The sequence below is a fragment of the Xylocopa sonorina genome, chromosome 1 (genome assembly GCF_050948175.1).
Source record: "Xylocopa sonorina isolate GNS202 chromosome 1, iyXylSono1_principal, whole genome shotgun sequence".
Taxonomy (NCBI): domain Eukaryota; kingdom Metazoa; phylum Arthropoda; class Insecta; order Hymenoptera; family Apidae; genus Xylocopa; species Xylocopa sonorina.
Window position 1 is genome coordinate 15,458,334 of NC_135193.1, and position 21,659 is coordinate 15,479,992.

At 35.7% G+C, this 21,659-nt stretch overlaps 6 protein-coding genes across 8 annotated transcripts; 4 read left to right on the forward strand and 2 right to left on the reverse strand.

Annotated features, from left to right (window-relative positions):
- Window positions 1-384: 384 nt before the first annotated feature.
- Window positions 385-2,332, reverse strand: LOC143432699 (3'(2'),5'-bisphosphate nucleotidase 1). Of its 3 annotated transcripts, none has more exons than XM_076909529.1 (4): window positions 2,315-2,332; window positions 992-1,775; window positions 833-917; window positions 385-757 (listed from the first exon to the last, which is right to left on the reverse strand). In XM_076909529.1, exons 2-4 carry the CDS (start codon window positions 1,648-1,650, stop codon window positions 497-499), a joined length of 1,005 nt encoding a protein of 334 aa, XP_076765644.1. In that variant the 5' UTR covers window positions 1,651-1,775; window positions 2,315-2,332; the 3' UTR covers window positions 385-496. The 3 variants fall into 3 exon arrangements, with proteins under 3 accessions (XP_076765644.1, XP_076765646.1, XP_076765645.1); XM_076909531.1 differs by lacking the exon at window positions 2,315-2,332 and having other exon boundaries at window positions 992-1,211; window positions 1,293-1,775; XM_076909530.1 differs by lacking the exon at window positions 2,315-2,332 and having other exon boundaries at window positions 992-1,794.
- Window positions 2,333-2,704: 372 nt separating this feature from the next.
- Window positions 2,705-4,272, forward strand: Mttfb2 (mitochondrial transcription factor B2). The gene is made up of 3 exons (XM_076897890.1): window positions 2,705-3,481; window positions 3,654-3,952; window positions 4,042-4,272. The coding sequence occupies exons 1-3, from the start codon at window positions 2,705-2,707 to the stop codon at window positions 4,235-4,237; spliced, it is 1,272 nt and encodes a 423-aa protein (XP_076754005.1). The 3' UTR covers window positions 4,238-4,272.
- A 177-nt stretch (window positions 4,273-4,449) lies between these two features.
- LOC143425287 (uncharacterized) lies at window positions 4,450-5,549 on the forward strand. The gene is made up of 2 exons (XM_076898018.1): window positions 4,450-4,602; window positions 4,675-5,549. Exon 2 carries the CDS (start codon window positions 4,705-4,707, stop codon window positions 5,401-5,403), a length of 699 nt encoding a protein of 232 aa, XP_076754133.1. The 5' UTR covers window positions 4,450-4,602; window positions 4,675-4,704; the 3' UTR covers window positions 5,404-5,549.
- A 1,079-nt stretch (window positions 5,550-6,628) lies between these two features.
- On the reverse strand, window positions 6,629-7,678 carry LOC143433025 (transmembrane protein 179). The gene is made up of 2 exons (XM_076910131.1): window positions 7,420-7,678; window positions 6,629-7,327 (listed from the first exon to the last, which is right to left on the reverse strand). Exons 1-2 carry the CDS (start codon window positions 7,527-7,529, stop codon window positions 6,772-6,774), a joined length of 666 nt encoding a protein of 221 aa, XP_076766246.1. The 5' UTR covers window positions 7,530-7,678; the 3' UTR covers window positions 6,629-6,771.
- Window positions 7,679-8,354: 676 nt separating this feature from the next.
- On the forward strand, window positions 8,355-17,477 carry Atg2 (Autophagy-related 2). Its single transcript, XM_076909437.1, has 19 exons — window positions 8,355-8,919; window positions 9,102-9,414; window positions 9,520-9,833; window positions 10,074-10,253; window positions 10,376-10,600; window positions 10,854-11,326; window positions 11,395-11,703; window positions 11,778-11,895; window positions 11,972-12,072; window positions 12,152-12,646; window positions 12,727-13,005; window positions 13,246-13,774; window positions 13,870-14,057; window positions 14,177-14,676; window positions 14,860-15,340; window positions 15,484-16,245; window positions 16,349-16,623; window positions 16,721-17,022; window positions 17,114-17,477. The coding sequence occupies exons 1-19, from the start codon at window positions 8,746-8,748 to the stop codon at window positions 17,351-17,353; spliced, it is 6,258 nt and encodes a 2,085-aa protein (XP_076765552.1). The 5' UTR covers window positions 8,355-8,745; the 3' UTR covers window positions 17,354-17,477.
- A 302-nt stretch (window positions 17,478-17,779) lies between these two features.
- On the forward strand, window positions 17,780-21,103 carry LOC143425365 (dynein regulatory complex subunit 7). The gene is made up of 3 exons (XM_076898135.1): window positions 17,780-17,783; window positions 18,373-18,809; window positions 20,933-21,103. Exons 1-3 carry the CDS (start codon window positions 17,780-17,782, stop codon window positions 21,101-21,103), a joined length of 612 nt encoding a protein of 203 aa, XP_076754250.1.
- Window positions 21,104-21,659: the final 556 nt, after the last annotated feature.

Sequence of the window (21,659 nt, forward strand, 5' to 3'; positions counted from 1 at the left end):
TTCCTTTATTCTTCCTTATTTATACACGCTCCATTCTATTTTGGTCTTTTCTCTTAAAGTCTGCTCAAATCGGTACTGCTTCCACACCTGTTCTGTTCATCCTTTCTAATGATTCCCGCTCCTTTTATCTCTCTCACATTCGTACGTTTTTATTCTCTCTTTTTCATTCCAATTTCGTTCCGCCGGCTCGTTACTTGACATTCATCCTCATATTCTCATTTTCTCCCTCCATTCGCTACAGATATATACTTTTTTGCATTTACATTAATTTCACAGTCTTTCAAAGAACTATTGAATAAAATTCTGAAAGACCCCAATCGTCGCAAAATATATATTTTTAAATGAAAGAGAACTTTTTAAAACCGTTAAGTACTTAAAATATAATACAAAACAATCTTACAAGTTTTAATGCTCCAATTAAAGTATTATAAGAATTATTTTATATATCAAGTGTAAATGCAAGTTAATATAATTATTTCTTGTAAGAACGTGTACCTTACTGTCCTAGTTTTTGCTTCACTTCGTAAGGTATATTATTCAAATACCACTGATGATTTTGACCAGGTGCAGTAGCCAGTATACCCTTATCATTGGAATATTTTGTTTCTGCATTATAAGGATACCGATCTCCATAAAAATCAGTTAATGCACCACCAACAGCATGAAGAATAGCCTCGGGTGCGCACGTATCCCATCTTTGGCAACCTCTACTAGCCATCACGTAAGCATGAGCTTTCCCTTCCATCAAAAGTATTACCTATCGTACAATTTAATCAATAAAATTGTTTAAACAAATTATTCAGTTCCATCAATGTTTAATTACATCAATTACCTTGTAACCCGCACCACCAACTCGTAGAACATCATCAGGGGACAAAGCATTTATAGCTGCCTCAACATTGGTGTCTGAATGTGAACTAAGAAAATGAAATGTATTTGTAACTTCTTATTAAAAATAATTAAAACTTTAGCTGTTTTGATGCATTAATACCGTGTAGTTGTAATAATCCTTTTTCCATTCGGTGGGGCAGATGGTGTAAATCCACCAAATCCTACACCATTTATACCCCAAAGTGTACGTCCAAGTATTTCATTCTCTGTATTTTTGTAATACGGTTGATGAATTACACCACCGATTGCTGTGCGTCCAATTGCCACACCTACTAGAACTGTAACGTGCTCTACAAGACCTTGTGTATACTCCGACGTCCCTTGAAAATAATAATTTGATTTCAAGTAATTTACAAACAAAATATATTCGTATAATTGAAATGAATAATACATGTACGTACCATCCAATGGGTCTACCCAAACGCACACATCTTTAGGATCGATCTCCTCCAAGTCAGCAGGTAATTTTAACTCTAACACTTCTTGGTCTGCTTCTGTTACAATCCAATCGGACGGTACTTCGCAGTTAGTTGATCCTTCTTCACCAATAATGGTAATGTTCGGAAACTGACGGCTCAATGAAGCAATAATACACCTTTGAGCACAACGATCAGCTTCAGTTTGTAAATCGTTCTTCCCCTTTTCTACTATATTTAACCCTCCATGAGTCATAACATCTCTTATAATTTTACCTGCTCGTACTGAAGCAGATACAGAAGAAGCCATTATTCTAGACAACAAACAAGCGCTTTGTGCCATTTTGTCAAATATCTTCTCTTCTTAGTATTCAGAAATATCCAATAGATTTTTCTTAAAGAAAACACTCTCTCTTTCGCTGTCAATGCTTCAAATCTGTTCAAAGCATAGTCGTTCTAGATTATAAGCTGCAAAAGAATGACAACAAAAAACTTAGAAAGTTATGTTCAAGACCGTTATATCGGTTGTGTTCCAAGGTGATATTAGGTAATACAAGAAACTTAAGTTTCTTTAACCTTCTAGATCAATTCCTTATCAATTGCAACTGAATAAAGTAACATTATTGTCATACTTTTAAATATTTGGAATAACAAATACCTATGTAAATTCTTACATAAATATACATAATATTTATGAACATGAAAAAAAATAAATCCTTTCACGTGCAAATATAGAACACTTTGAAATCTTATAATTTACATACACTCAAATATTACATAAATAATCAAATAAATTTGTTACACGAGTACAAGCTCGTATAAATCGTAACAGTATTTGTATTATTGTTAAATCACTTTACAAGTTCCGTATAAAAATGAATATTGATCAATTTAATTATCAATAATAGCATTGCATTCGTGAATTAGAAAAAGAATATTATAAGTGGTAAAAAATGAAAATTCTGCAACTGGAAAGCTAAATGAAAGTAATGAATAAAATCACTTACTAAATTCTCATGTCATCGCGTTTAAAATGTCAACTAGCATTTAAATATCTGCCATAATCGCATTCTGTACACGGTTAACTATATATATGAGTACAATGCCTGTGTTTGTGCAAGTATAACAGATAAAATCTATATAATCTCGATACGCTTATATAATATTTTTGTTTACAAAGGCTGTAAAAAATGAATACTCTTCTCCAGCGGTTGTAAACCTGTTTTTATTTTCCATCACACTTACTAACGCTTCGCGTACAAATTTTGTTGTGCGTTCAAAATACTCAAGATTTTAACTGGCAAAAGGAAACATACGTATACGATTTATTTCGAAAATTTCGGTGAAATTTCACGTCAATCAGTGATGTACAAGCGTAACCTTCGAAATGACTGAAAATGGTTTATCATAAATTAATGGTGTTACCAACTATTTGTAGATCGCCAGCATCAAAGTTGCATAATTCCATTATATTATCTTTTATAAAAAGATGCCTTTCGTACTCGAGTTTTAGGCGACTGCCACAACATGAAACAGAGTTAACGGATGCAACGAATGGTGCCAAAACAATAAAAGATGCGAGCGATCAAATTCCTTTGATATTTTACAAATACTTACAAAATATCAATCCAAAATTTCGAGATAAAATTTTACAAAATTATTTAACATTAAGCTTAAATGATGCCGATCCATATCTAATAAGCCGCGAAGTGGGCAATAATTTTGTTTCATTAATCAAGGATGACTTATTAGAGAACATGTCTCATGTAATCGAATTGAATCCGGGCTTTGGAATATTGACAGAGAGTCTACTGCAGGCTGGTATACCATTCATAAATTTGTACGAGAAGTACGATGAATTTTATCCCGAGCTGTATAATCTGAACAACACGTTCCCCAATCGAGTCCATATTAAAAGAGCAAATCTTTTTAAAATGTCAAAAATATTGAATTTACATGGCAATTGTGTACCTAAGCCTGGTACCAGCTTAGGAGAATTAATGGACAATATATCGGAAAGAAAGTGGGAAGATAAAAGTTGTATGCAGATAATCGGAGCAACAACTAAACTAATTTTTATTAGACATTTAATAATAAGCGTTGTGTTTCAAACAGGCTTCATGATGTATGGCAGACCAATTTTCTACCTTGCGTTACCACCTTCTATATGGAAAGTTAGTAATAGTATCATAAAGTAACTTTAAAGCTTCCAACACAAACATGTTAAAACATTTTATGCTAAAAATGTTTTGAAAACGTTCAGTAAATTCTTTTAGTTGTACAAAGATTCAAGTATTGCGGTAATTTGTATATTTCTATTGTAACGGATAATTGTTTTATTTGTAGAAGTTTACATATGATAAAAAGATAACAACTAACCGTATTATGTTTCATATATTATTTAATTACAAAATATTTGGAACATTAGATAGAAAAGGATTTATACCATGGATACGAAAGAGAAAGGCAAATCGTAATGGTAGAAATCATACAGTAGACGATAGTGAAATGCTTTATGTTGTCAAATTAGAACCAAAGTCTGATCTTTTCACATTGTTCGATGGAAAAGAGAATATGAAATATTTTTGGCATTTTATACGGCATCACTTTTATAAACCATCGTTAAGAGTGATACCTGCATTAGAGTGAGTACAATTCTTTGAAAATGAAATGTTTTCTAAACGTGCTGATATGTAGATACTTTTTATTACATGGTAAAAATTTCTATATATAGGAAACTAATACCAGACTGTGGTGTAAGATTAATAGAAAAAAATTATACCATATTTACTGAATTTGGACACTTAAACCCTGACCAGGCTTATAATCTTTTTATGGAATTCAAATCTTGGCCTGAATTCGAAGGAAGCACATTTTTGTACAGCGCAAATGATATTAAAAAAACATATGATCCATACATGGAAGAGTGATTGAATGTCAACAAATTATAGTAATGTTACATGTTATTGATAAATATATGTTTATAAAATGAATCTAAAATAAGATATTGAGATGACACGTTCAGTATCTTCTCCTTATCTTTTTGTATTTATTTGCTTAGAATGTACATATAACTGTACATTGAAGAGCAGTGGGAATAAAACTTAAATTACCAGCAAATGCTAAATAATGATTGGTTATTGGTTTTAATTTTCTCATTTTATATAACTGCAACTGCCCTTCAAGAGTTCAGGGTCATATCAAGCATTCAGAAAATATACTACGCTATCATCAGTATATTTAGTACATTTATTTAGTTGCCAGTGTCTTTAGCAATTGAGAAATAATTGATCATGTAAGCTAGTGTTAATATTGCATTATAGTTTTAATAATTTATTGTTTAGAAAATACCGAATGTTTGTTCCAGTTTTATGTGATAAGGGTTTTGTAATACCACATGTACAAAATGAAGTGGATTCTTCTTAGTTTCACATTGATGACATGGAATTACATAATATCCTGCCAAGATATTGTTTTTCCAAATGTTGGATACCAAACACATTATGATAATACACATAATTCGATGGTAATACATAGTTTAATGGATACGCAGAAAAAAAAATTGACATGGTACAATAAAAATGAGAAACGGTTTATTATTTTTCAGACAACAACACAAAGCAGTTCGGTAACTAAACTGGATGTCCTGATGGAATCTACAGCAGCCTGTCCTGAAAACATGAAACGTTATCCTCTAGATGAAACTGCTAGCACATGGATATGCGATTGTATTGAAAAATTCCTTTATTTTCCATCGAGCAATAGTTGCTATGCAGCATATGAACAAGGACCTTGCAAACCGATGAATTATGTTGTACTTCCAAAAAATGCAACTGAACCAAAATGTGTTGGAAACCCTTGCTTAACAGATGGCCTAGTACCATATAATAATTCATGCTACCCCTTAAAAAGTACAAATCGTCAATGCACCATCAATGGTGAAAATGGAACAGTAGATGTAAATGAATCTACCTTCGAATTAGAATGCTCGCCACTGGACCTTGGATTCCATCTTCTAATTCAAGTACCCAGGAGACAGTGTCCCGCAGGAAGTCGCAGAAATTCTCTTGGAATGTGCAGAGAAGAAATAAAATGATAACGTTCTCATGGAACAAATTGTATTTATATGTAAGAGGTATTCTTTTATCTATGTTGGCCTCTTTCATATAATAAATTTCAATATATTTTGTTATGGTTTTTATATCTAATATGAGAATATATAACATATGTATATTTACAAAATATGCTTCTTAATATATTTAAGTATACTTGTTCATAACATGAAATACTTAATTTATATATATTCAATTTGCATCTTAAATTTCCTTATATTACTTATTCTTGTATGTTTACCATGGGACTTTATATTGTTTTTTACACAATTTTATACAATTAAACAAAAATATAATACAAGGATAGAATATATTAAATATTAATTAAAGGCAACTAAAACTACAATTACAAAGAAAATTTTAATACTAGTTATGAAAGCTAAAAATTGTTACTTTATACAGTCTTGATATGTGTAAAGATAAAAATTTACTTAATAAATATAACTTTTTAGCATAAACCATGTTCATTTCAACATTATAAATTCTCTCTTTAGCAAATACAGTTAGCTTCTTAATATTTCCCATGCTGATGTAGTAATATTACATTATACTGTATGCAATTTCAACCCAAAATCATTAAATATTTGATAATTAGAGATCAGTACATGACGAGCAATACTGTCAATACTGACAAATAATATCGATAATATTAATAATCATCTGTGATTAATATTGAAAAATTAAGGCTAAAGTAAAGTAGGGAATATTATTATCCAAATTAATCGATACTAGTTCAAGATTGTCTAGAATCATTTGCACAATAATCTACAAAGTAATTCACCGATGAAATCATTAATACTACTTAGTTTGTAATTATTATGCAAGGTACTTAATCCAAGGAAAGAATATATATTTTAAGTGCCAGAGCATCAACACGAGTTGTATAAAGAATATAGCGATTCTTGCAGAGTCTTGTTTACGGCTATGCAATAAAATATCACAATAAATGACATACTGATGTTTGTAACTTGAGACTTCAATATTTTTAACAATATTTTTTGTTAGGATATACATGAAAAACAAATTAAAAAATTATTCAGATTAATTAAATCCTCTACAAAAGTACTTACAGATCTATTATAATTAATTTTCAGATTACGAATATTAACTTACTTAACTCAAAACGATGCTTTAGCAAATGTTTCAAAGCTCAGCACGGAAAATGTTAAGAAACAAAAAAATTGTGTTAAATTACATTATGTAAAGTCGTATCAATTATAAACTGTGCGTTTAGAAAACTGATACCACGGGGTATAAATGTTTCTCTGCACATTAAGAATAGCAGAATAAAAAAAGTGCTACTATCATCAAACTTAAACATTTTTGACATTCATATTTTTGACTGATTCAGGTTAGGCTGCTTCTTGTATCTCATTACTCCTGGCAGCTTCTATCAGTCTTTGCCTTTCCCTATACATTGAAACTTTCATATTTTCCAACTGATGATACCGTAACAATTTTAATACAGCGAAAACTGACAAGCCAACCCAAATAGACAGACTGCTCCAAGTGCCAAATTGGGCTGCACCTAATTCGATATGAAAACCTGATGTGTCTATACCATCGGCTTTATCAATATCATTTCCAGCTGCCAATTCGCACGACGGGAATCTCTTAGTCATGCATTGACACCAAGTCATGAATCCAAGTGTGATAATGATTGCAGCAGTCAACGTAATCGCCGTAAGGAATACAGAACCGACAACATCAATGAACGCGGACAAAAATGAACTGTCCTCCCCACGATACATAAGAATGGAAAGCCGATAGATTTGCACGGCTGATGTTAGTAACAACATCAAACCGACGAATATCGTGTAGTTACAGTAAGCCTGAGAAGCCCAATTTACTACAAACTGGCCATCAGATTCTTGCCAAGTTCCTGTCGAAAACAACAGACAATGTCCTCTGTGAACAGAACATTAACAATACATAGTGTATCTTGTTATACGTACATTTAAATTCTGTTCATTAGATATCTTGTTTAGAACGGCAGTTACCTAAATTCATCTTGATGCAAGCTCATGGGTATGATGATGCAAAGTGATAAAACAAGAGCGACGACGTATCCCGATATTTGGCTAAGCAGCAAAATATTGGTCAGTGCCATTTTACGGGTTATTGAAAAATATGTTAGTTTCGGCGTATATTTGCGGTAACGGAGAGTACAATCCTCGGTTAACTTTTGACAAGCTATCGAACAATCTTTCTGACAGATCACTTAACGCGCCTCCCAGTTTATTCGTAAACTATATACAGAAATGACTGTGAACATAGACACTTAGACTAGTAACTTCAAGCGTACCTTTCTCGTATCGATTGCACTAACTTTGAACAAACTTTATTAACAGAGCAGAACGAATTTTAAACGATATTGGAGAAAGAAAAATATACGTACAGATGCTTGATTTTTTAATGTACACTATAAAATAACTTTGTACACGCGTTTATTATTATTGAAAGAATATGCGATACAAAACTTTTCGCGTTCTTTACCCCCTTTAAAAATTTAGAATTTATACAAATATATAAACGGTAATTGTTTATTATTTGTTTAATAAACAATAAGGATCAATAATATTTTCTCCTCGTAAATACGTTCAAAGCTATTGTATACTATGCCTACAGCGATAATGCAATGTAAATTATTCATCCAACATTTTCATATACATTTTACAATTAATAAAAGCGAAAGATGAAAAGATCGCTTAGAATTTTCAAATGAAATAATATCGTACGTAATGCGATACAACTTTCGTTTCGATTTGTCGACGCGCAAGAGAAAAGCTAGAGGGAAACGAGAGGAAAATTAAAAAAAAAATTGTTGGTATAGATACGAGAATCGAGTAGAGAACGTTAAAGGTGATAAAATTTCAACATCGTTGCGCGAGAAACACGCGCAACGAAGCTTCCGTCGATGCAGAAGGCGCAAAAAGCTTGTTGGAAACATCAATTATTATCTCTGCGTGTTTCACCATAGTCAGCTGATTTCAGTCAATGAAACATCAGCGTTTCTTTTCACGCTGCCCGTCCGACAGTCGGCTATCTATGTGTGCGCGGGCCTGTGTACGCCTGTGTGCGTTTAGTACATCCGAAGGAAAACATTACGCAGCTAGAACCCCGTTACATCCGAATCATCGTATTATGTTAAGGATCATTGCACCAAAGTGGACACGTGTTGGAACGATGGAATTCACGTGGATAAATTGTTTTCCTTGCACCGTTCCCGAATAACTAGGCCTAATAAAACACCGTATAACGAGTGTTATACCAATCGAAATATCCCATGTCTTTCATAGAGTAGACTGTCAAACGTAGAGTACAAAATGTCTTGGCTGGGATGCATTCCCTGGTCTCAAGGGATCAAGAAACGGGCCTGCAGGTATCTGTTGCAGCGGTACCTCGGCCAATTTTTAGAGGAGAAATTGACGTTGGATCAGCTCACTGTTGATCTTTACAATGGAACTGGTCGTGTAACCAACGTCAGCCTCGATGTACAGGTACCGTCGTTTCCTTTGTTTCGAATCTCTTTGTTAGCTTTTGGCTTTAAATTGGTGCGTGTATAAGACGATTACTGTTTGATCGCGAATTGTTCTTCGCTTTATACCTTTCAAAGATTTCTGTTCTTCTTCGAAATGATAATAAAACAAGAATGAGGAAAATACAAATTTTATTGCAACAGGCACTCAATGAAATGGGAGAGCAACAACATCTCCCGTTAGAGTTTGTAGACGGTTTCGTGGCAGAAATGTCTGTCAGTATACCGTGGTCGGCTTTGCTCAATGAAGCTAGCTACGTCGAGGTGACCAGTTTACGATTAACAGTTCAACCTAGACAAAGAGCAGAAAGCGGTACTTCCATGTTCGAATCCATGTGGAGTTCTATGACATCCAGTATGCAGCTTGCACAGGAGTGCTTGCAGGAGGATGCGAAAAATGTTGGGAATTCGCAGCCATTGGAAGGGGTCGAACTGTTTGCACAAACAATAGATTCAAGTGAGAATTTTATATACAGGGATTCATAAAGATTGTAATGCATAGTATATTATTCTTTGATAAGACCGTTGAAGTATATAAGCGTACAATTTTTCTGTATTTTAGTTTTATGTAGAGTGAAAGTAAGATTTATAGATACTATAATACGTTTGGAACACGTGCCACTGGATTCATCGACAGGAGTTGCAATAGAGATGTGTATAAAAAATCTAGAATATTCAGATGAAGCAGGCTTAGATCCAAGCAATACTTCATTAGATCCTAGTCAATCAACTAAAGGCTATGTTGTATCAGCGTTCACAACGAAACGATTTTACTTAGAAGGGGTAACCTTCCATATCGATGAATTTCCATCTCGTGCAAGAACTTTCTCTAGAAGTATCATAACAACAAGCAGAGGTTCTACACCAGATTCTAAAGTAACATATTTTATTAGATCGACAGGAAAAGGTACCAGTATAGACTATTCAAATATACATGCTCGTTAAACGTTTATGTAAATACTGAAACACGCGATGCGTTAACAAGGAGAGGTTTTTGACTTCTTAGAAATGCAATAGAAATGGATTATTCTGATTAGTCTAAACTGATGTGTCCTTTATTATACTAGCAAAGAAATAGAACCGACTGTACAATTGTATTGTCATTTTTTCATACAGAATTCGGATGGTCAATTTTCTTCTGCACAAATATCTCCCAATCAAAACACGCAAAATCCATTGGAAGGGAATATTATCAATAATTTAAGTGACTCAAATCCTATAATGTTTGCCAAGCTAGCAGGCAGACAAGAGATAAGATTGAAATTAAAGCAAGGGGAAGGTGTTTCAGGACCAAAGGTAAAAGTTAATTGAAACTTTGATAATACGCACATTTTTCATCCAAAAGATGGAAAATAAAAATAATACCATTAAATTGCGATTACACTTGACATGAAATAAAAGAAAACTAATTACTTCAGGTAGAATTAGAAGTGACATTGGGATCGTTTACTTCGTTTTTAAGTCCGCGACAGGTACACGTATTATTGGAATTACGACACGGACTTGCATCTCCTGATTTAGAGGACGTTAGTAACGTTGCACCCAGACCCTGCACCGAAAAGCCTATGGCTGGTAGCGATTTCAATCGTGTCGAACGAGAACTTATTCATCAAATACATCCAAATCAAGGATTACGTTCTATGGTGATAAAAATAATAAAACTGACAGATCAGAACTTCATTTATACGAACACGTTGAAAAATAATTAGATCGTTTTATCCCATCAACATTTATTTTTTCATATATGTCACATTTGATAATAGTTTCATGAAGAAGAGGTCACTAAAAATTCAATAAGCAAATAAATAGAACTTAGATAAATGAAGTTTTGTTGTCACAATATTTTTGAAGATGTGGAAAGCTAATAAAATAAATATTTGAACACTTTGAACGTAGGATCTAAGGCATACGCAAGGTTGGTCAACAGCATCTTTGGACGAATCGGATAACGAAGAGGAATTTCTACCGATGCGATTACCAGGATCTACATCGATGAGTGATTCAACCACGAGCAATAATAATAGCATGGATGGGAGTACATTGTCTACTAGTATTAGTTTGAAAAATTCAGCGACAAATTTACCAAAACAGCAGAAGCATAGGCATAGCGTGGATAATGGTTCCTCTGCGGAAACGTCTCATTTTCAAGTGAGGGTATCTTCCATAGCTGTAGTTCTATTACACGAGGATCTATTGACCACGTGTGTAGAGGGAGGTGGCCTGACGTGTTCTAGTATAAAGCAGATGAAAAATTCGGCGGAAGAATTTTTTAAGCAACTGGGAATGTTTGCAGCTGGTGGATACGGAAATAAAGACTTTGATAAAGCATCCAAAGTGCTCTTGAATGCTTGCCACTTAAGTCACATTAGGTGTGTAAATGCAAAAAAATATTTTGAATTATTATTTTGAAATACTACATTAATTCTTTACGTTATAGATTACTGGCTGCACCACTAGTGATTGAAGGAAGAGAAAAAAATACTACACTATCTTCTGCAGTGTCCGGAACACTAACTTTAGCTAGTTTAGAAATCGTAGAGTGTTTAATCGATTCAAATAATTCTGACGCAAATGGAACTCCACCGACGGAGTTTGTAGAACTGCTTACTTTCCCAAAAGAGAATTTGTCAAATGTTGGCTTCGCTAACAAGACAGACTTTAAAATGAAATTCAAATACGTAGAAGATATTCAGAATGCTCGACATACTCAATTAATGAAATGTGCACATCCATGCACAGAAATTGAGTAAGTGTATATATACATTAAAAATTCATAAGTTTCAATTAATTTTTATTTGACATTTACATCACTTTTTTCAGTATTGAATTGGAGCCGTGCAAGAGCGAAGTGGACATAACTATTGTAGATAGGATTTGTGCTCTACTTAATCCGCAACCTATTTGCGTTTGTAATCCTGTATCTAATAATAGGAGTACTGTGAGTTATCAATTGTCATTACATAATTTTTTACCAAATAGTAAAGCTTCAATTTATTTTTTTGTTACATTTTTAGAATCAACAAACATTATTTTATCAAGCCGTGGAAAGTCCCAGTTTATCAGACTTTGCTGCTGTTATAAACATATCCTCGTCACAATGTACAATAAAATTAAGGTAACTTATATTAAACAGAAACAAACGATGGTGTAACAAGACTATAAGATATTAACGAACTCAAATAACATAAAACTAGGTTCCCAATACCAGATCTGAGACCGTTGCACGATATGAATAGGGCGCCATGGTGGAAAAGATCAGTGAGGACGGATTATATGATTTTAAAGCTAAAAGATGCACAAATTCATTCTACCATCAAGAGTCGTCCTCATTCTGTAACGAAACACGAGATTCAATTTCGAAGATTATTATTTTCGTATGCAGAAACAGAGACAGATGTACCATTGAATATAGGCAAAGCAACGTCTGACGAAAAAAATAATGGATCGTGTCAGCAAGATAACGAGGGATTTGGTTGGGCTAGGATAGGTATTACAATTTATCCGCAACGATTGAGCGGCCAGCTCGAAGACAGCTCCGAGGGAGAGCCAGATTCTAGTTTTGATGAAACTTTAGAAAATTCGCCTAAGCATCAGCCATCCCCGTTCAGTTCGAAACGTGTTATCCATGAATCTGATACTCCTCATTCCAGACCTCATGCGCAAGGAGATAAAGATAATTCGGAACAGAGGTTTGCTTAATAATGTCTCTTAATTTTTTTAATAAACATTTCAGCGGTATAACGGTTATTTAATTGTGCCACTTCAATAGAGAGGGGGAAGAGCTAATCATACCGGGAAGTCGTGAAGAAATGTTAGAATTTATGGACGAAGGCATTCGTAGTTCCAGAATACAACTGGAAATCAATTTCCCGTGTGTTTCCGTCCAAATACCGTCTAAACACCTGTATGAGTTGCTGTATAACAGATTCAATACCGATCTTTTCTTATGGAAACCATCAGCACCAAGACCAAAATATGCTACTCACATGGAAAATCATATAGGTCTCGATTTGGCATCTACTTTGTTACAAGAATCTGTTTATCCTCGGTAAGCAGTTGACTACTTTATCATTGTTGTTACCTCCTTCATTATAAGCATAATGGAAAATCGTATAAATTTTCCTTTAATTGTAAAGGATTCTTAGTCAAAACAAATTGGATTCGAATTGTTTTATTGATCATATTGAAAATTATGCGTAATATGTAATTTGCGTAGTGATACAATATTTATATTATATTCTTTTATATTTAATAAAGAATATGGAAGGATGAAATTCGATTGTTTCAGATTCAGCACGTGCAAAAGTAGGATCCAGTACGATTCTGATTCAGAGTCGGAGGAAGAGGGTATATTTCGTTCTGCGGCCGATAAAAGTTACAGGCAGCATCAAAATAAGATATCGAGGAACGGCCAGAGCAATCTAGCGCTAATTTTGAATATAGATCAAGGTCTTCTTTGCATGTACACCCCTGTCCGCGACTCTATGCGCAACGTTATTCCTGGCCAGCAAGGCGAACTGATAATTCGACTAGAAGATGCCACGATATTTTCAGTAACCGCGTACAAAGGGAACTCGAATCTTGGCTATGTGTGCGCCATGATAAAAGAGATGTCTTTGGATCATTGCGGTTTGATGACCACTCCCTCGCAACCACCTTCACTAAGACCTATTAATAGCGTCATTCCGCGGCATTGTCAAAACGCTATATATAAAAGCGAGCCAAGCGCGAGCGTAACAGGAGCGAACAATGATGATAAGAATATGATGATGCTTGCTATTCGAATACAGGCTGCTCATCAAACGCATCGTATCAAAGTTCGTTTCTTCCTTTCCTTCTCTTATTCTTTATAATTTTAGATGTGAACATTCTCATTGATCGACCGAGTAATTAAAATTTACTTTTAAAACAGACTTTCAGAGTGGCGGTAGGCATAACAAATGCCACATTAAGGCATAGAATGTGTATGCCTGGTACGTCATGGTTCACACAATTAACAGATTGCCTGGACGTAGCCGATCATCCGGTTGCTGGATATTCCCCACCAGGAATATTAACAGAATTACACTTGCATCTATGGGATTGCGCGGTGGATTACAGGTTCTTATTTTTTAAAATTTAAACACGCACTCGTAAAGTATAGTCATTTTTCGATTTACCATTATGTACCAATTTCATGCGATTTTTTTATACAGTTAAAAATTAATGTATAATTTCAGACCGATTCATCTGCCATTAAGGTCAATCGTAACTCTTGGCAATTTTAGCGTATCCAGCAATATTGCTGCACACACGAATACCTCAACATTGCGTTTTATAGCAGAAGATATTGCCTTGTTCGTTTCGAATAAGATAGGAAAAAGCGTAGATTTAAGGCGGGATTACGTGTGCGTAATGGATGTAGGTTTGTTTGAATTATCGTTGAGGTTGAACGACAAGATGTGCGGTGGTGCACCAAGGGTAGATTTAAGGGCAAGCAACAACGTGTTACACGTTCGAACTTGCTCGGACTCTGGACGTGCTCTTATTCAATTACTGACTTATTTCGCGAACGATGGAGACTTGTTACCAAACACGGAAACTAGCGAAAGCACCACGGTACCAAGTTCTGGCGACGAGGAGAGCCTTCTTGGGGATGAATGTATCAATACTTTGAGTAAAAGCCAAGTTGAACGTGTCAATAATTTGATGAAAGAGGCTATGGAAGAGACGGTAAAAGGTATTGTTCGCTAATGTAGGAGAAGTAAAGTATTTAACACTAGAATTGTCGGCAGTTAAATTATCTGTTTATATCAAAGATATTGAAATTACAAGTTCTTAAAGGAACAGATAATATTGGCTTAGTCGAAAAGTCTTCGTTACTTTAAAAATAATTTGAAAACAGAAAGCAACTATGTTATAGGAACGCCTTCGAATACGGACGGTAGTTCATTAGTAACTGAGAACCAGGTGGAGGTATTTTTCTTTCCCGACGAGCCTCATCCTGCTTCCCAGGCAGTACCTGAAATGTGCAAAAGTCCTGAGCAATGCGCCAAGACCGAGTGCAACGTAGAACCCGAGGACCCGAACGAAGACTTTTGTATATTAGGAGAAGAGGCGGGAACGGGAATCATGCCCAGGCATGGTGTACCGGAAGTTCGTTGGCTTTGTCAAGAATCGTTAAGAATAATAGATAATCACTTCGCGGTCCCACTTGGTAAAACTGATCTGCTCAAGGCCCCAAAGCATTTCCCAGCTCCGATCTTAAGGTATACACTTTGTGAAATGACTCTGATTTGGCACATGTACGGAGGGAGAGATTTCGAAGCTCCACAAGCTACGGCAAGGAAACACGTCGTTATCAATGACAATATGCTTCGTCCTAATACGGCGCCTTTGGATAAGTACGTATTCTACAGTGAACGACTTTTTCGATCATTTTCAAAATCTTTAAGGATATTTTAATTTTAAAGTCACGGTACATATATGTATAATATTTATGCAAAGAATTTATATAAACTGTATTGCATATTGTTTATGTTCGTAGAACCAGGTCACCATGGTGCGATGGTGTAAGTTTCAACAAGTCCGCTCCGAACGAAGTACATTTCGGAAGTGTACCAAATTCACCGCGTGGTAAATGCAAAGATACAATCGACTGGCAAGTAAGGGGAGGCCCCGGCCGTCGTCATGATATCTTAATGGAACTTCAATTGAACAAAGTGCGGTTTCAGCACGAAGTCTATCCGGAGAACACAACAGAAGCAGCAAGACAAATATTGTTAATAAACGAGATAGAAATTAGGGACAGATTAGCATCCTCGCACATCAATAAGTTCTTGTACCAGTACAGTAGCGAAGCGAGACCAAGACAGTCTCACGCGAACATGTTTGTTATGAAAGCGGTCCATGTTAGACCAGATCCGAGATTAAGTGCTCAAGAGTGTTGTTTAAAGCTCAGTCTACTGCCGTTGCGCTTAAATATCGATCAGGACAGCCTATTGTTCCTGATAGAATTCTTCAACGAATTGGGTAGCGGTACGAAGCAGGCTCAAGAGAACTCTAGTACACCGAACAACCCGCAATCCTCACCAGTTTCCAAGCAAGGAACGCCAACCCATCATCCACCGGTCATGAGTGTAAACGATGCCACGCCTAATGTTCCAACGCCAACGAATACGTCACAGACCGATAGCATAGATCCGAATTTATTAATACTCTTGGAGGATGAATTGATGATCAAGGAAAGCAAAACTAAGGCGAAACCGACGCAGGAAGTTCAAGAGGATTGTCAACCGATATATTTTAGGTAAATTAACTTTCTAATACAAAGGGTTATTAAATAATAAGTATAGGAAATTGTTTCTATTGGTAAAGCTCACATTAAAATTGGTTTGTTTCATTCGCGTTAGGAGTGTGATATTTTCCCCTGAAGTTCTTGTTAGACTGGATTATCAAGGGAAGCGTGTAGACCTAACTCACGGGCCGTTAGCGGGCCTTCTAATGGGTCTGGCACAGTTGAATTGCTCTGAATTAAGACTGAAACGATTGACACATCGACACGGACTTCTGGGATTCGATAAGCTAGTGACGTTTTTACTTTCCGAATGGTTACAAGATATAAAGAAAAATCAACTTCCAAGTTTACTTGGCGGCGTGGGTCCCATACATTCGTTGGTACAGTTGTGTGAGTACACATTTGTATCGTATTTTAAATATTCCGTACAATATATATTTTTATTTGTAAGATTGGAACGTGTTCAATAATTTATTTTTTATTACAGTTCAGGGAATAAGAGATTTGTTCTGGTTGCCCATCGAACAGTATCAGAAAGATGGTAGAATCATTAGAGGACTACAACGTGGAGCGAATAGTTTTACAACATCCACCGCGATGGCGGCTTTGGAGTTAACTTCCAGACTGATACATGCTATACAAAGTACTGCCGAGACGGCTTATGACATGGTTAGCCCTGGCCCCAGTGTCCGACATAAACACAAGGGACAGAAGGGCCGTCGAAAAAGATACAGTCAACCGTCAGATATTCGAGAAGGAATGGCCAATGCTTATATGCTAGTGAAAGAGGTGTAATATTAAATATAACTGGGGACTGCGAAGAAGACTGTGTATCTCACATCATTTAATTGATTGCTAACGTTGCGATTGCATGTTTCAGGGCTTGGGGGAAACGGCGAATCAACTGGTACGTGTAGCCAGCGAAGAACACGAACAAAAGGGAGTCTCTGGTGCTGTAGGAGGTGTATTGCGGCAAATACCTCCAACGGTCGTGAAGCCAATCATTTTGGCGACAGAAGCGACCAGCAACGTTTTAGGTGGTATGCAATCACAACTAGTGCCCGATGCTAGACGAGAGGCAGCTCAAAAATGGCGGCAGGATACGAACGATGTAAATTAAAGTTGTTTTATTGAGCGATCGTGCGGATCAATGTTCGATCGCCCTTCTTCTGTATCATATGAATCCATGACGTAATTATTTTCGGTAAAGAACGCGTACGAACCTATTCTTTCGCGGCAAGAGACGCGCGAAAGCCAATTGACTCGATTAGTACATTAATGTGACCTTTTACGAAAACTTCTTAGACCTAATCGCATAAATTTTCTGAAAAAACGCAATGCCACCTTGAAACGATATAACATATATTTGTGTAACTATATGTTTTAGTTCTATTGGTTTTGTTATATATTACGAAGAAATCGCGATCCAATTTGTTATATTTATAGTTTATAAATAAAAAAAATATATATATACATACATATATATATTATATACTATATATCGTGAACATCGTTTTCACAGCTTGTATGTATTTTTGTTCTAATAATGCGTATGTTTTATACCAGTGATATGTATGTGAAAACTTTTATTAATAAAATTATGGCTTATTATTTGCATGCCACTTTTTATACAAAGTACAAGTTGCAATTATAATTTTCGTTTATTGCTTGCAGCATGTCTAACTGCCAAGTCTCGCTTCGGTACTAACTTACCTGTTGCCAATTCGTAGACAGCACACGAAGTATATTCATCATTGGCGTTCCTCTGTGCAGATGTCGGAACGAGAAATCGTCGTAAATATACGCCCTCTTGGATCGCAAAGAAGAACTGGGTCTGACACTACGAAAACACGCGATAAGTTATGTGTTTTACCAGAATTTTATTAATCCGATTTAACAAATTCTGCGCGCTTTTGTGTTCTAACCGGCTGTCACTGTGCAAAAGGTGAATAAAGTATTACAACTGATACGTTCCTCAAAGTCTTACAATTAAGTGCGTATTCGAAGCGTGAGACGTGCTGCCACCTACAGAGCACTCTGCAAAGTATACATATTTGAAAAGTACACTATTTTCGTAAGTTACCATGGCGACAAACAATTGTTTACAGACAATTTGAATTCTGACATTCTTCGATACAGGTAAACACCCGATCACAGGCTACTATCAAGTCATAGCACAATATTCTCTAACTTCACTTTTGTTGGAGATTGATCAACCAAAAATGGAGGAAGAACCCGAGGGATTCGAATTTGAAAGCTACGAAACTGTCTCATCATTTACGGAAGATGAAGATGACATGTCGAAGGAACAAGCTGCGCCCGTAGGTCTGATCGGAATAACGCGAGAACAGATAGAAGAAACTCGAAAAGAACTGTGTTTGATTAAACTGTGTTGGCCAGAAGTTGATTACTTGAAAGATCTGCATCTAAAAACGCTCCCGAGTAGTTATTCTACCGTGAGCGACAAAGAGAAGCTGCTCGCGTGGTACGCCGAAAACTTTCGACAACAATTTCATGTGAAATATCCTAATCGAAAGCCGTTATTGCTAATGTGCGACAACGAATGTGGTGTTCAAGTAAGTAATTTAAATATTGTAGTAAATTGATAAATCCCTGTGCGGTGGGTACCCGAATATATCCACAGCAAGAGGCAACTAATAAGGGGAAGAAAGGGTTTAACAAAGATGTGGAAAAGGTTAACGAATTTTAGCTATGAAAAGCAATAATATATGCAAAGGTGTGCAAATCGTCATTTACTGGCGTTAGAAAATCCAGTATAAAATATTAAAGCATGTTAAACCGGTAAATATCTAGTAAGGAAGCGTTGTTTCCGATATTGTTTCGACGTGTGAAAGGCTCGTCCTCATCGCTCCTTGATTTTATTTAGTAACGCATACGTCGCTAAAGCTGACGTATACATTACCAGACTTAAATAATTAGATCGAAGTTTGGATTCGTGGTGAAGAATACACTTGGATGAAAATTTCAATTCAGTTTAAATAATTATTGTTTTATTTATTTTTCGCCTCATTAAAATTAAAAATCATTTTTTAAGTATTAAATTAAAGATTAATCGAAAGATTCTCGAACATCATTTTCGATTTATCGTCCCTTCTCGTCTACCGTAATTTCTCGGTATTGGTTTATTTATTTAAGACTATCCTTGCCGTGAACGAAGCTCTCCGCCTCCTAAAAAAAAAAGAAAAAACGCACGGAGATCGTTCATGATAATCGTTACAAATCGATATTCGTCATTGGTGCATCTTTCTCGCAGCCAATCGCGTTCAAGGCTAATTTTCGAGTACTTCACGTGGGCGAACAACAGTAACGTATGGGAAATACATTCGCGTACTCTCTTAAACTCGATGTTATAATTAGTTTAAAAGGTTATCGAATTTTTGTACATAACATCGGATATATTTACATTACACACTTTTCTGCACATTATAACACGTGTTTTTTTTTCTTTTTCTATTATGCTCTTTCATCTAAACGGTATAATATTCAACTTTTGTACAAATGAAACAGCGCTCGTCAAAAATATAATCCAGATGGGAAAAAAAAGAACAATTCGGTTGCGCAATCCGTTTGCGACGAGATATATTCCTTCGAATCGAATCAACCTTGTGTTCTTGGACCGTATGGTACATCGTCTTTCAGCGAAAAAACGTTCATTTCTCGTTATTGCCCGGTCATCTATCGTGGTTTTCGGTAAAGAGGATAAGTTAAAAAAATTATGCGGATATATATACGTTCGTTTTATTTTTTTTTCGTGATGTATTCTCTCTTAATAAATATTTCATTTGACTCATTGTACAAAGGCATTATTTTCTCATATAAAAATTAAAACATGTTATAAATAAAATTATCGGTATTACGATTAAGAGATTTGTCTGAGTCGTTCAAGGTGTTTTTCAAAGGTAACGAGGAATGTCATTCTTGAAATAGACTCGGTAAGTTCTGTCCGTAGTTATCGTTATCATTTTCCTTTTAATCATTCCCTCTTTTCTCTTTTTGTTTTTAATTCAACTAATGGAAATAACTGCGTAATAGGAATCTTTCTAATACACACTCGAATCTTCTCTCTTCTACGATCTAAATAATAAAAATAAACTTCGCTATACATTTATTCATACATGCTTCAAATGTTCTACAATACATGGTATGCACTTTGCGTGCAAGTGCACGGTCACAGTCTTATTTACACGTACTGTCACTCGACAGCACTTTCTTCACTTTGGTTTCCTGTTGTTTGTTGCTTTTATAAATACGCTTTGCTGACCGCAAGATTATCTCTCTTTGAGACTCGCCGAGCGTCTCGCGCGTCACGTGAACACGATAGGGAACAATCGTTTTACGAGACGCGGTGTTATTTAATTAAAAAGAGAACGCGCCGAAGCGAGAGAAATGTAAGAGTAACGCCGTCGTAAATGCTTCGAACGTGTGTCGAGGGTTGTTTTCAAAATCTATCGATAAAACTAGTATGGCGGATCGACTCGTGGAACGGATCTGTGTACCGCGACGACTTACGAGGGAAGGCGGGTGAGGGAAAAAGGAGCAAATAAATATTTTAGAGGAACGGAGGCGAGACACCCTTTCTCGAGAGTAATCCTGCTGTGGCAAAGTTTAATGTTAAGAGTTAGAAAACAAAATCACGAGATAGAAAGTGTCTTTATAGATTAAATCGCTCCTTGTGCAGAAATTCGTGTCTACGACTATCAGACGAAGTACGCTGCCATATCCGGAACTGTACACGTGGCAGGGGTGCGCAAAATTTGTCAGCGACTATGTCGAGTACGAGCCACTGGACAAAGCACTCGGTATGGTAAGTAGTCAAACATGTTTTCTCATCAAATATCTTACTTTGTAAAGCTAAGCGACGAAGGTCCTTAAATATTTATTTATATATATATATATTTGTTTTTTATATATAATATATAATTTCTCATCGATATAACAAACACCGCCTTGTCAGTTTTCATCTCGATTTTTCTCATTTGTTTTGTTTGGACCATTTAGTTTCGTGCGAGTCGCGTGCACATCATTAGTTTAAAAATCTTATTATTATTTACCGTACGTAAATAACCCGCTAACAGAACGAGAGGTAGAACTGTTTGGGAAAAAGCGCAGTCCACAATTAAACATCGTGAAGCCGTTGTTTCTCATTTTTAAATATAGCCGCGTAACTGAAACGTGAAACGCAAAACAGAACCGAACGTTTTCCCGACTGTGGATAACGGAGATTCGCAATTTTGATTTCCGACGTTCAGCTGTGTCCTTATCGACCGGTGGATCGGTAACACACAAGATAATGCAGCAAGGCTTTCGTCAAAAATTCCGAAACGCAATGTCTTCTTATCGCTCGAGAGAATCTATAATCGTTTATCTTTTTTATCTTTTCCTTTTCTCGTTTCAAATCTGAACCG